A 12,373-nucleotide genomic window follows, 5' to 3' on the forward strand; every position below is an offset into this window, starting at 1 on the left:
GAGGCCTTCTCATTTCGTCTCTGTGGCTTCTCTATTTTTTTTTCACCATCACCACACTAGTTGTGCTTAATACTGAGCATCTGGTTGCATTCTCTCTGTTGTGACGGGAAGGATTATGTACTTTTGCTGTGAGGTTTGTTTTCATGGCTTGTGATGTATAGAGCAACATGATCCCAGACTTATTTGTCGCAACATTGCATGAAGTATTTCCAAGTATGTTTCAAACTTTCTGTTTATGTGTCAGATTCTTGGTGTGTGCTACTAAAGGTTTGACAGAACATCTGCAGCCCACCGTTAGCAGCTCCTTTACACAAAACCACAACAATTGCAGTTATGGAGTATATAGGGACATTAAAAAGGTACCGACTTCATAGTGGCTTGTAGCGTGTTTGTAATCATGATAAATGCTGGATAATGACTTGAAAATGTAGCCTACAGTGCCATCACATGGCCAATGTGAGAAAATACAATTATTTGAACATTTATATATGTGGACAAATTTTAAAGAGAATGCTTATATTTACTGCACCTTAGGATATGTCGCAACAGTATGCAGATGCTCCGAAAGTAAAAGAACACATTGTTTATTGTAACATTGACAAGGACAACACTAAACTGTCCATAGAGGGATTACCAATGGCCTACCAGGGGCCTAACGGGTCAAGAGGCCCCTATGCTAGGGTTTCTGTTGTGACTCAATTTTTGTTGGAAAAAGGCTGGGTTCTTTCAAAGGTAGGGATATCCCAATCTTGTCTTTTTTGTTCCTCATCTGGAGAGAGTCCTTTCATAGCCTACTAAGAATCTAAGTTGAGTAACAATACCACATCTGATTCAGTTTGCATTTTCATTGTTTTTGTTCCTGCAGCTGCTTTATGCAGACTTGAGATGCCAAAGACCTTTATCAAAATTAATACATTTAAATATTGTTGGCAGAACAGATGTAAAATTGAACAGAAATATAATCATAACAGGTTTCCTGAGATGGTTCTCTTCCAAAAGTTTGTACAGCATCCTATAGTTTCTTGCATAATACCTGTGAGAATGGTTCTCATTTTCAGCATGGACAGAATACTGAACTTGAGGTGCAGCATTTGGTTGACCTGCAATATGTCACTGAAAAGAGGATAGGTAGTGATGGCATGAATGCAGAGTGCCTTTTTGGCATCTGTGCTGAGGAGCCTTTTGAAAGTCAATCCATTTTCCTACACATACAGAATTTGTCCTACTTTTTACCACTAGAGGTTAACGGTGCCCACGATCTTTTCCGTAAAGAGATTGATTTGATGCCATTTATAGTTTTATCACAGTTTTTGAATATCTGCCAAAGCTTGAGGGGGAAAGTGAGTAATGGCTATCCAGATGGTGAGTCATGAATTGTGGCCGTTTATTGGCAAAGCAGAATCGTTGTAAAGCATGCAAACTGCAGCCTTTAACAGATTAATGTCATTGATCCAATCACGCGAATGACCAAAAGTAAACATAGCACCAGGATTTACTGTGATACTTCTGGCGCACTCAGCACTGCTGCCTGATAGGGTTACAAATTAAAAGTCATTCAAGTTGTTCATCAGCTGGAGGAAGGTCTTGCATAGAGTTTTTGAAATACAAACTAGGCATTTTTGTCAGGTAACCATCATAACCCAGTGATCAAACATAGAAATGATCTGCTTTCGTCAGAAAGTCCACTGACAAAAGCAGGTTTTTAAAGTGAATCCCTTTGCAAGGCAGAAAAACTGGCACTCAAGAGTCCTTTACATTAATTCTTCGATCTGCCACTTGTACATGCAAAGTAAACTAGTACAAGAACCTGACCCTTCATATTTGTACAATGACATTGTATAGGCATCAAAAACTCTTGCAATAGACGTCAATACAAGTCAAGATAGCCTTTATTTCTGTCATGCAAGGAAATACAGAAGCGCCAATGTCTTTAGACACCAGCTTTCATCTGGTTGTTGGGTGGTAGCGCCTTTCCCAGGTGGATCCCAACAGTCAGTCCATACTCCTTGGTGGCATTTTTCTCATGGACCTCAGGCTTCAGCTGGAAACCCTTCTCCCCATCAAAGCAGTCCAAGGGAGTGAAGGACAGTGGTTTTTCACCCAGGATGAATAGCAGTCTGGTACACCAGCTCTCCAGCATGGCGTTGCGCTCCTCAGAGGGAATGTGAGATGGAGCCCAGAAGATCTGAGGGGCCAGAACCTGGAAGCCACAGTAGTGCAGGATGCCATTCTGGACACAGACAGACAAAACCCACGTTTAAAGTCAAATGTTATGTTTAACAGCTCATTTACAAAAATTAAAACTAATTATCAATCCGTAAGGTTACTGATTGATACCTGTGGAATTGGTGGGCTACAGTAGAAACAAAGCAAATGCTGAGGCCCAACTCTCTCTTTAGATATGAAGGTCTCATTCTACACTAAACAATTTAGTTTATTATAAACTGATAAAACATCATGATTAAATATATATTCCATGCCATTAAACTCCCAGATCCTACACGCTGACTAGTTGAAGCAATATTCTGATTCAGTACCTGTAGTGGCCACAGTGTGACATTCATGTCTCCATTAATACCATCTGCACTAAACATGGACTCCTGAGACCCAGTGGTGAAGGACAGCATTGCTTTCTTATCCTTTGCAGAAAGAAAACAAGTTAGAAAAATGAGGGAACAGTTTCAGACTAGTAATGCAAACTGCTTGATTTGAGCCTTTACCCTGAAGATTCCCTGGCTGTATCTCTTTTCTTGAGAGTAGGCATAGCCCAGTGTGAGCACCCGGTCGATCCATCCCTTCATGATTGCAGGAACAGTGAACCAGTACATGGGGAACTGAAAAGTAAGGCAACATGTCAGCTTTTGGGCATAGAAAAGCTTAACACAGGCATTACAGTCACCAAGCCTCTACCTGAAAGATGATGAGGTCCGCCTCAGTGAGTTTACGTTGTTCCTCAGTGATGTCAGCACACAGTTTTCCTTCCTCCCATGCCAGTTTGGTCTCCTCTGCATAACAGAAGTGATCGGCATTCTTGACTTCTCCTGCCGAGACAAACGCATTTAATTTAATTCTGAAGTTCAATAAAACAAACTTCTTCTAATGTCAGGGACATATTGATTTACCGGTGATGTCCTCAGCAGTAGCAGAGGCTTTAAACTTCATGGCGTACAGGTCTGATACTTCCACTGTGCAGCCCTGACTTGCTAAAACTTCCACAGCTGCATCTTTGGCTGCAGCGTTGAATGATCCAGTGCTCTGGTGGGCATACACGACCAACACTTTCTTCGCAGCTAAAGCAAGGATTAGAGATTGGAAATGAGCACACATCAGGGCAGAAATCTGAAGTGAAACCATACAGTTTGAGAACCAACATTACTCAGAACATGAAACATACTGCCAAATCACTCAGCAAATACAAGAACACATATTTGATAACTCACCCATTCTGGATAAAGATGTCAGCTGCAACTTTACAGATAGCTGCTGTGTTGAATGAGAGAGCAGGTCAATCTAGAGCAACAGTCAAGATGCTGTTTTATACACCACAAGACTCAATGCACAGCCTCCTCACAGGTGCTGTCAATCAGCAATCAAGGTCATTAACCAATCACCTGGCATCTCTCAGAACTCTCATCAACATAGCAACATATCTTTTACTGAGCCTGGACAGCATTTTTAGATGGAGAGTGGAATTTATGTATTACTAAAAGTAAAAGCCAAGAAATATGTAGGTTTTCATGAGTGAAACCATCTACAGATTCTGCCTGTTTTAAACACTGGACAAACTTACAATAATACTCTTAGACCTACATCTTCTACTTCATGGCAGAGTGTGTTTTCCCCATTTCAGCCTAGATGAAAAGAGACGGAGCATAAGTTTGTCAATGTATTTCAGAAAGTATCACTCTCCCTGACCCCATTTTAATGTTAACACCAGCCCTGAAGCCGAGACATATCATCTGAAACTCAGAACATTTACTTGCCTCTCAACAACAGTTCATAATCACAAGATTGTGTGTGACTTAGATTGAATTACAAAAAAATAACTCTCATGAAATTAACTAATTGAGTAAAGTGGTAATACAGTATGTACTAGTCCACCAGAGAGCAGCATGAACCAGTAAGTGCCATGTTGTATCACCTGCAGCCAGGAAATCACCATTTCTCATGACATTAGCATAGTAGCAGGTGCGCCATTGTTCGATTTGAAGGTGTAATAAAATTTGTGATTCTCAGTGAAACAATAATAGTGGACGTAGATAATGGATGGAGTATAATTGGATCACAGTCCCTGCCAGAAGAGGAACTTTATTGTTGCTGTAACTTCAGTTTTTTTTGCACTTTCAGTAAAATGTGAAACTGGTGACTAAAAGTGCTAACAAGCACTTTGATGGATCATAATAACACTGCATGTATCTAATCATTTGCCATTTTTAATTGTAGATTGCTTTAACATCACCTTAGAAGTGGACGTGGGCTGATTCATCCTAATTGAACTATTTCATCTTCTGACTAAAGAGAACATGATAATAATAATACATTTTATTTGTATAGCGCAGGGGTCAGCAACCTTTACCATCCAAAGAGCCATTTTGTCCTATTTTCCACCAAATAGATTTCGTCTGGAGCCGCAAAAGCTATTTGATATTACAGCTTATAAAGTTTTATATATATAGTTATATTATATATACAAAAACTATAGTTTGTTGTATTTATGAAAATATAGAACAAGAATAAAGACAATTCTTGACATTTTATTGCTATTTTACCTGTTATAACAATATCAAACTTATGAAGAGGAGAGTTTGCTGCAGCATTTGAGAAATCGCTCTTTTTCGTTCATCTCCAGCGTGATACTTTTCAGCAAATGCTGTGTGTTTGTTCTGGAAGTGTCTTTCTACATTAAATTTTTTGCACATATCAAGCATACAGGTAAGCCAGTATTGTTGGCAGTGAAAGCAAATGAATACGTCCATGCAGAATTAAACTCTCTATTTTCCTCCGTGACTTTTCTTTTTTTTGGATTTATCCATTGATAGTTTACTGAGGGCGGTGGTCCGCAAAAATCATGATAAGCCACCAGCAGGGATGTGACGTTTTAGTTGACAAAATATTGAAACATTTTTTTTATTTTCAGTGACACAGTATCACCTCAATCTCCAAGATAAGAGGTGTTCCCTTTGAAAGATTGTCCACTGTGCAAAAAATAAAATACAAATAACCGTTATTTATTTCCATGTTATTTTTTGTCCACACGACTACGTTTCCATTTTAAAACGCATATGTTTTGCTCCGTTTACACTGAGCGTCCACACTACGCCAGAGTTTTCAAAGCACCAAAAACGGAGGAGTTTGAAAACTCTGGGGTTACCTCTTCATGTGGACGCTCGTAAACGTATACGTTTAGAAACGATGACGTAGACACCTACATTCGCTACTTGATTGGTTCTTGGCAGTCACGACGTGTCCTTCCCTGATTCGTCACACCCCTATCACGTGACCCTTACCCGAAAATTCACCAACAACAACAGTCTTGATTATCGATCAACTTCCAGGTTCATTTAACATGGACAACTGATTACAGGCGTTGCTGACCTTGTTGTCTTTACTAGCAGCTGTTGTCCAGTTAAAGTCTGCATGTCTGCGGAGGAAACAGCTGTTATTGTAGCGATTAGCGAGCGGCTTGTCCAGCAGCGTTATCAGACCTACAGAGCGGCTGTCTGAAGTCACGGTTAGCGGCTTTGAGCAACCAATTTACTTCCTGTTTACACCGGCCCCACCGGCGTGCTCAGTGTACGTGAATAGTCACGTGATATTCGTTTTCAGGCGTTGTAGTCTGGACGGAGATCATCTCAAAAACGATGCTGAAACGCTGCGTGGACGTAGATTGTTTTTGTTTTAAAGTGGAGCTTTAGTGTGGATGTAGACTCAGGGAGCCGCAACAGAGGGGCTGAAGAGCCGTGGGTTGCCGACCCCTGGTATAGCGCTTTAAAAGGTACTCAAAGACACTTTACATGGTAAAAACAGAAACAATAGAAGTAATTACAATAAGAACAAAATAGATGACATAACAGTAAGGAACAACATGAAAAAGATAGGAAAGTGGTTGATGGTGTCGAAGGCTGCACTGAGGTCGAGTAGTATCAGGATGTTGAGGGAGTAATCAAAGGAGAGGAGGACGTTGGTGACTTTGATCAGGGCAATTTCCGTGCTGTGATGAGATCTGAATCCAGATTGAAATGGTTCATACAGTTGGTTCGAGCCCAGGTGGGTTTTGAGTTGGTGGGAAACAGTGCGTTCCAGTATTTTAGACAGAAAAGGGAGATTGGGGATGGGTCTGTAGTTGTTGTGGATGTCAGGGTCAAGGCTAGGCTTTCAGGATAGGTGTGATTAAGGCCAGGACGAATGGAGCTAGTAGACAGGGAGGAGTTGACGGAGAAGAGGTGCAGGCGGAGGGCCGGGAGACAAGACATGACTAGAGTGGAAGGGATTGGGTCCAGGTCAGAGTCATCATACCAGAAAGTGATTTGACATCTGAGGTGGAGATGAGGGAGACTCGGGAGAGTGACCGGTCAGTTAGTGGGGGATTTACAGATACAGGGTTGGACATGGCAGGGATGGAAGTGGCCAATTGGTCGTAGATGGCATCAATTTGTGCTTTATACAATGACTAGAAGGAGTTGCATTTCTCACCTGTGGGAGGGATTGTCCATAGGTTTGAGGAGTTTGTTTATTGTGAAGAAGAGGACCTTAGGGTTGGCAGAACCAGAGTGGATGATGCCAGAGTAGTAGGTGGAGCAAGCCGCGTTGAGAGCCAGTTTGTATTGCTGTATGCATTCCTTGTAAGCCAGGGTGTGTACTGTGAGGCTGTTTTGTTGGAGTCGCTCTAGTCTGCATTTCATGAGGCGGAGTTCAGGGGTGAACCAGGGAGCAGTGTGGGTGAAAGACAGTTCAAGTTTGAGGGGCAAGCTGATCAAGGCAGGAGGATAGTGTGTTATTGTAGAGTTTGACCACAAAAGTCCTTTGCATTTCTTGGATCTGCCACTTTTACATGCAAAGAAAACCCAGTACAAGAACCCAGCCCTTCATATTTGTACAATGACATTGTATAGGCATCAAAAACTCATGTAATAGATGTCAATACAAGTCAACCTTTATTTTTCTGTCATGCAAGAAAATACAGAAGCGCCAATGTCTTTAGACTCCAGCTTTCATCTGGTTGTTGGGTGGTAGCGCCTTTCCCAGGTGGATCCCAACAGTCAGTCCATACTCCTTGGTGGCATTTTTCTCATGGACCTCAGGCTTCAGCTGGAAACCCTTCTCCCCATCAAAGCAGTCCAAGGGAGTGAAGGACAGTGGTTTTTCACCCAGGATGAATAGCAGTCTGGTACACCAGCTCTCCAGCATGGCGTTGCGCTCCTCAGAGGGAATGTGAGATGGAGCCCAGAAGATCTGAGGGGCCAGAACCTGGAAGCCACAGTAGTGCAGGATGCCATTCTGGGGAAAGAAAGAAAGAGACCATGTTTAAAGTCAAATATTATGTTTAACAGCTCATTTATATAAAGAAAAAAAAAGGGAAAAAAAAAAAAAAAAAAAGTAAGGGACCATGTGGTTGATAGTGGTAGCCATCAGTAAGGTTACAGATTGAAACTTCTAGAACAGGGGTGCCCAATATGTCGATCAACCAGGTAGTGAGGGTAGATCCATGTCATTCAAAACAAATTAGATGTCCGCATGGCATTTGACTGACGTACAGGGCAGCTAGTCTGAGACTGCGTCTTTTCCAACACACAGGTCACCACGTAATTAGTTAGCCTCCCAATTTATTTTTACTACAGAAGCTGCAGCACCATGATTTGGGGAACTTCCAAAACCTCACATCAGAGCTGGAGACACAACGGAAGCTGTGTGCGCGCAACTTGACAGTGCGCACTACACAGAGCAGGTTGACAAGTGTCTGCCAGAGTTTGACAAACACTTTGCTTTACTTGAGCCAGTCGCTACATTTGTGCTGCACATTTTGGAAAAATATTGAGGTGGATTCAAAAATTACAACACTGTTTCACCTGAACTTGTCTGGAGTTGAGGATTTTGACACTACAGGCTGATATTCAACTGAAGTCTATGGCTCATGGACAGTTTTGGAACTTATGCACAGAGGAAAAGTACCCAAACATGAGGAAATGTTAGATTTGTCCCTTCTGGGCTACTGTAGAAACAAAGCAAACGCCCAACTCCCCCTTTAGATATGAGAGGGACATTCGACACTAAACAATTTGAGAGAGCGAGAATTAAACTCCCAAATCCTACACTCTGGCTCTTTAATGCATTGTTGAAGCAATATTCTGATTCAGTACCTGTAGTGGCCACAGTGTGACATTCATGTCTCCATTAATACCATCTGCACTAAACATGGACTCCTGAGACCCAGTGGTGAAGGACAGCATTGCTTTCTTATCCTGTGCAGAAAGAAAACAAGTTAGAAAAATAAGGGAACAGTTTCAGACTAGTAATGCAAACTGCTTGATTTGAGCCTTTACCCTGAAGATTCCCTGGCTGTATCTCTTCTCTTGAGAGTAGGCATAGCCCAGTGTGAGCACCCGGTCGATCCATCCCTTCATGATTGCAGGAACAGTGAACCAGTACATGGGGAACTGAAAAGTAAGGAAACATGTCAGCTTTTGGGCATAGAAAAGCTTAACACAGGCATTACAGTCACCAAGCCTCTACCTGAAAGATGATGAGGTCCGCCTCAGTGAGTTTACGTTGTTCCTCAGTGATGTCAGCACACAGTTTTCCTTCCTCCCATGCCAGTTTGGTCTCCTCTGCATAACAGAAGTGATCGGCATTCTTGACTTCTCCTGCCGAGACAAATTTAATTTAATTCTGAAGTTCAATAAAACAACTTCTTCTAGTGTCAGGGACATATTGATTTACCGGTGATGTCCTCAGCAGTAGCAGTGGCTTTAAACATCATGGCGTACAGGTCTGATACTTCCACTGTGCAGCCCTGACTTGCTAGAACTTCTACAGCAGCATCTTTGGCTGCAGCGTTGAATGATCCAGTGCTCTGGTGGGCATACACGACCAACACTTTCTTTGCAGCTAAAGCAATGATTAGAGATCGGAAATGAGCACACATCGGATCAGAAATCTCACGAACGAAACACTACAGTTCATGAGATCCAATATTACTCAGAACATGACACATACTGCCAAATCCCTCAGCAAATACAAGAACACATATTTGATAACTCACCCATTCTGGATAAAGATGTCAGCTGCAACTTTACAGATAGCTGCTGTGTTGAATGAGAGAGCAGGTCAGTCTAGAGCAACAGTCAAGATGCTGTTTTATACACCACAAGACTCAACGCACAGCCTCCTCACAGGTGCTGTCAATCAGCAATCAAGGTCATTAACCAATCACCTGGCATCTCTCAGAACTCTCATCAACATAGCAACATATCTTTTACTGAGCCTGGACAGCATTTTTAAATGGGGAGTGGAATTTATGAACCAATAAAAGCCAAGAAATATGTAGGTTTTTATCAGTGAAACCATCTACAGATTCTGCCTGTTTTAAACACTGGACAAACTTACAATAATACTCTTAGACCTACATCTTCTACTTCATGGCAGTGTGTGTTTTCCCCATTTCAGCCTGCCCAGAAAGAGACGGAGCATAGGTTTGTCAATGTCTTTCAGAAAGTATCACTCTCCCTGACCCCATTTTCAATGTTAACACCAGCCTTGAAGCCGAGACATATCACCTGAAACTAAGAACTTTTACTTGCCTCTCAACAACAGTTCATAATCACAAGTTAAATTGTGTGCGACTTAGATTGAATTACCAAAAATGAACTCCCATGAAATACCTTTCTTAAGTAAAGTGGTTATACAGTATTTACTAGTCCACCAGAGAGCAGCATGAACCAGAAATTTTTTAATTTTAGGCTGCCTTCAAACATCTGGCCGGGGACAGCAGATGAAAACTAGCCTTTCTGGCTAACTCTGGCTCAGTTACAGTTTCACTGTTGATTGGTGTGCATTGTTCCTGCAAAATAAATAAATAAAATAAAAGTAAGTGCCATGTTGTATCACCTGCAGCCAGGAAATCATCACTTCTCCCCAGGTGAAAAATAAATATGCTAGGTATATTTAATCTTAGCATACCTGAGTATACTCGAGTGTACCTGAAGCCCTACTAATCATCAGTATGATCAGTACAACTTATTTTTTACTTAATATATTTTAGTTGTGATTAAACAGTAGTCATGGAGTATATTTAGTATATTGTTTTGTGCTAAATTGGAACAACTTAAAGTATACTTAGTACAATTTAAGTATATGACTGTGTATGTACTAATATACATGCTGATAGCCAACTTAAATTGTACTTTTTTGTGTGTTTTAAGTATATTTGAAATATATTACAAGTGTTTTACAAATATGTAAACATTACAATATTAATATATTTATATTGTGGTAATAGTATACCAAAAGTTATACTTTTGGCTTATTCCAATTACTAAGAAAGCACACTCTTATTATTTTGCTATATTACTTTGTACACTACATACTATCATACATTACAATATTATAGATGTATTACCAGTATCCCAAATGCTGAATGAACTTCCCAGATAGTAATCAAAAACACTTTATTGAATTTCAAATATATTCTTAATATATTATATTTATAATAGTACATTGCAAATACACTGCCAAGAATTGTACTATTTGCAAATATATAAAATGTACTAACATCGTACATTTAACAATTTGCAAATTAAAACTTTAAACACACTTTCAAATTATTGTAATATAGTGCATTTTTGAGAAATATAAGAAAAATATACTTAAGAGTAGGGATGGGTATCGTTTGGGTTTTTTCAGATACCGGTGCTAAAACGATACTTTTACAACAATACCGGTGCCTAAACGGTGCCTGAACCGATACTTTAAAAAAACCAACACACAAAACGACGATTGACGACATTAAAGAAAAGCTTTTTTTTATTGCCAAGGCAATTTGTTTTCTTCAAATTGAACAATATATTAACTGTTTGAAGTATACTATAAATATAAATGAATACAAAACATTTGGCTTCAAACTACAGCTTCAAACTTTTTAACTTCAAACTATGAACAATATATTAACTGTTTATATAACAACAGTTTACAGTATACTTAAATAAATATAAATAAACTTCAGCAATTCTTTTGCAGAAATATGAGCATATTTGCCTTGGCACTGAAAGGCACCGAAAGGAAGCACTGAAATCTGCGTTGCGTTTCGGTCCGGTAGGCACCGGTTGTATAGGAACCGGTTTTCGGTACCCAACCCTACTTAAGAGAGAGCAAAACATTTTCTGATTTAAGTTTACATGTATTACTAAACAAAACAGAATGACCATGTTTCAGATTAAAACACAGAAGAACACTGAACCATCAAAAAAATTGCACCACTGCAGACTCTCGCTCACTAAATAGAAACAAAACCATGATCCACGTTATGTTCCTTTCTTTTGATTGAACTGCTCGTTGTTACACTTCCGTCTGATGACCGCTCGCACGGCCGAGGCACTCGTCTGCGGAAACTCTTGAATAACAGCATATGTTGAGAGAAGAGACGAGAGATGATGTCACACAGCATATTCATACAACATTTTCTTCTATTTTGACTACACAGGAAATCCTGTTGAACCAATATTATTTTTTGAACAGTAAATCAGGATTAACATTGATGAATTATATCAATATGATATGCCAATATTCCTACCAGTGCAGGTCAAACATATATTTCATCACTGGTGGTGCGTTTACCACAAATGTGATCCTACTGTTTTATATATATATATTTATGATGTTATAATGTACTATAAATATATATATATATATATATATATAATGTTATAATGTACTATAAATATATATATATATATATATATATATATATATATATATATATATTTATAGTACATTATAACATCAACTTTGTTAAAATGATTGGTTAAGTTACGTGATGTTAGTAGCTGACAAGCTAACTAACGTTAGCGGCAGACAAGCTGCTTGCATCCGACCGTAGTTAGCCTTGGAAACTAACTTTTAATGCCTTCACTTTCAAACCTCAGAGGTTGACTAATATCTTACTGATATTATGATGATTTCACAGATGATTTATACTTCATATTGTGTCCATAAACGGACCAACAGGAGCTCAGATAGACAGGTTGTGAACCTGAAATATCACTTTAAGTCCGGTAACGTTACAAACGTTGAGATTAACTACACCGATAAACTGAATTTGAGTATTTTGCTCCTTTTGTTTTGTGCTGTGAAATAAAACTAACTCTACATTTTGTTTTGT

General features: G+C 39.7%; 2 protein-coding genes across 2 annotated transcripts; both read right to left on the reverse strand.

Moving 5' to 3' along the window:
• Positions 1-1,871: 1,871 nt before the first annotated feature.
• LOC137891017 (ribosyldihydronicotinamide dehydrogenase [quinone]-like) lies at positions 1,872-3,503 on the reverse strand. Its single transcript, XM_068735428.1, has 6 exons — positions 3,441-3,503; positions 3,123-3,290; positions 2,911-3,041; positions 2,721-2,834; positions 2,538-2,639; positions 1,872-2,230 (listed from the first exon to the last, which is right to left on the reverse strand). The coding sequence occupies exons 1-6, from the start codon at positions 3,442-3,444 to the stop codon at positions 1,931-1,933; spliced, it is 819 nt and encodes a 272-aa protein (XP_068591529.1). The 5' UTR covers positions 3,445-3,503; the 3' UTR covers positions 1,872-1,930.
• A 3,628-nt stretch (positions 3,504-7,131) lies between these two features.
• On the reverse strand, positions 7,132-9,346 carry LOC137891026 (ribosyldihydronicotinamide dehydrogenase [quinone]-like). The gene is made up of 6 exons (XM_068735438.1): positions 9,260-9,346; positions 8,938-9,105; positions 8,731-8,861; positions 8,541-8,654; positions 8,358-8,459; positions 7,132-7,497 (listed from the first exon to the last, which is right to left on the reverse strand). The coding sequence occupies exons 1-6, from the start codon at positions 9,261-9,263 to the stop codon at positions 7,198-7,200; spliced, it is 819 nt and encodes a 272-aa protein (XP_068591539.1). The 5' UTR covers positions 9,264-9,346; the 3' UTR covers positions 7,132-7,197.
• Between the last annotated feature and the right edge of the window lie 3,027 nt (positions 9,347-12,373).

Source organism: Cebidichthys violaceus, unplaced genomic scaffold (genome assembly GCF_023349555.1).
Source record: "Cebidichthys violaceus isolate CVI_PGR_0920_01 unplaced genomic scaffold, fCebVio1.0.p SCAF_11, whole genome shotgun sequence".
Taxonomy (NCBI): domain Eukaryota; kingdom Metazoa; phylum Chordata; class Actinopteri; order Perciformes; family Stichaeidae; genus Cebidichthys; species Cebidichthys violaceus.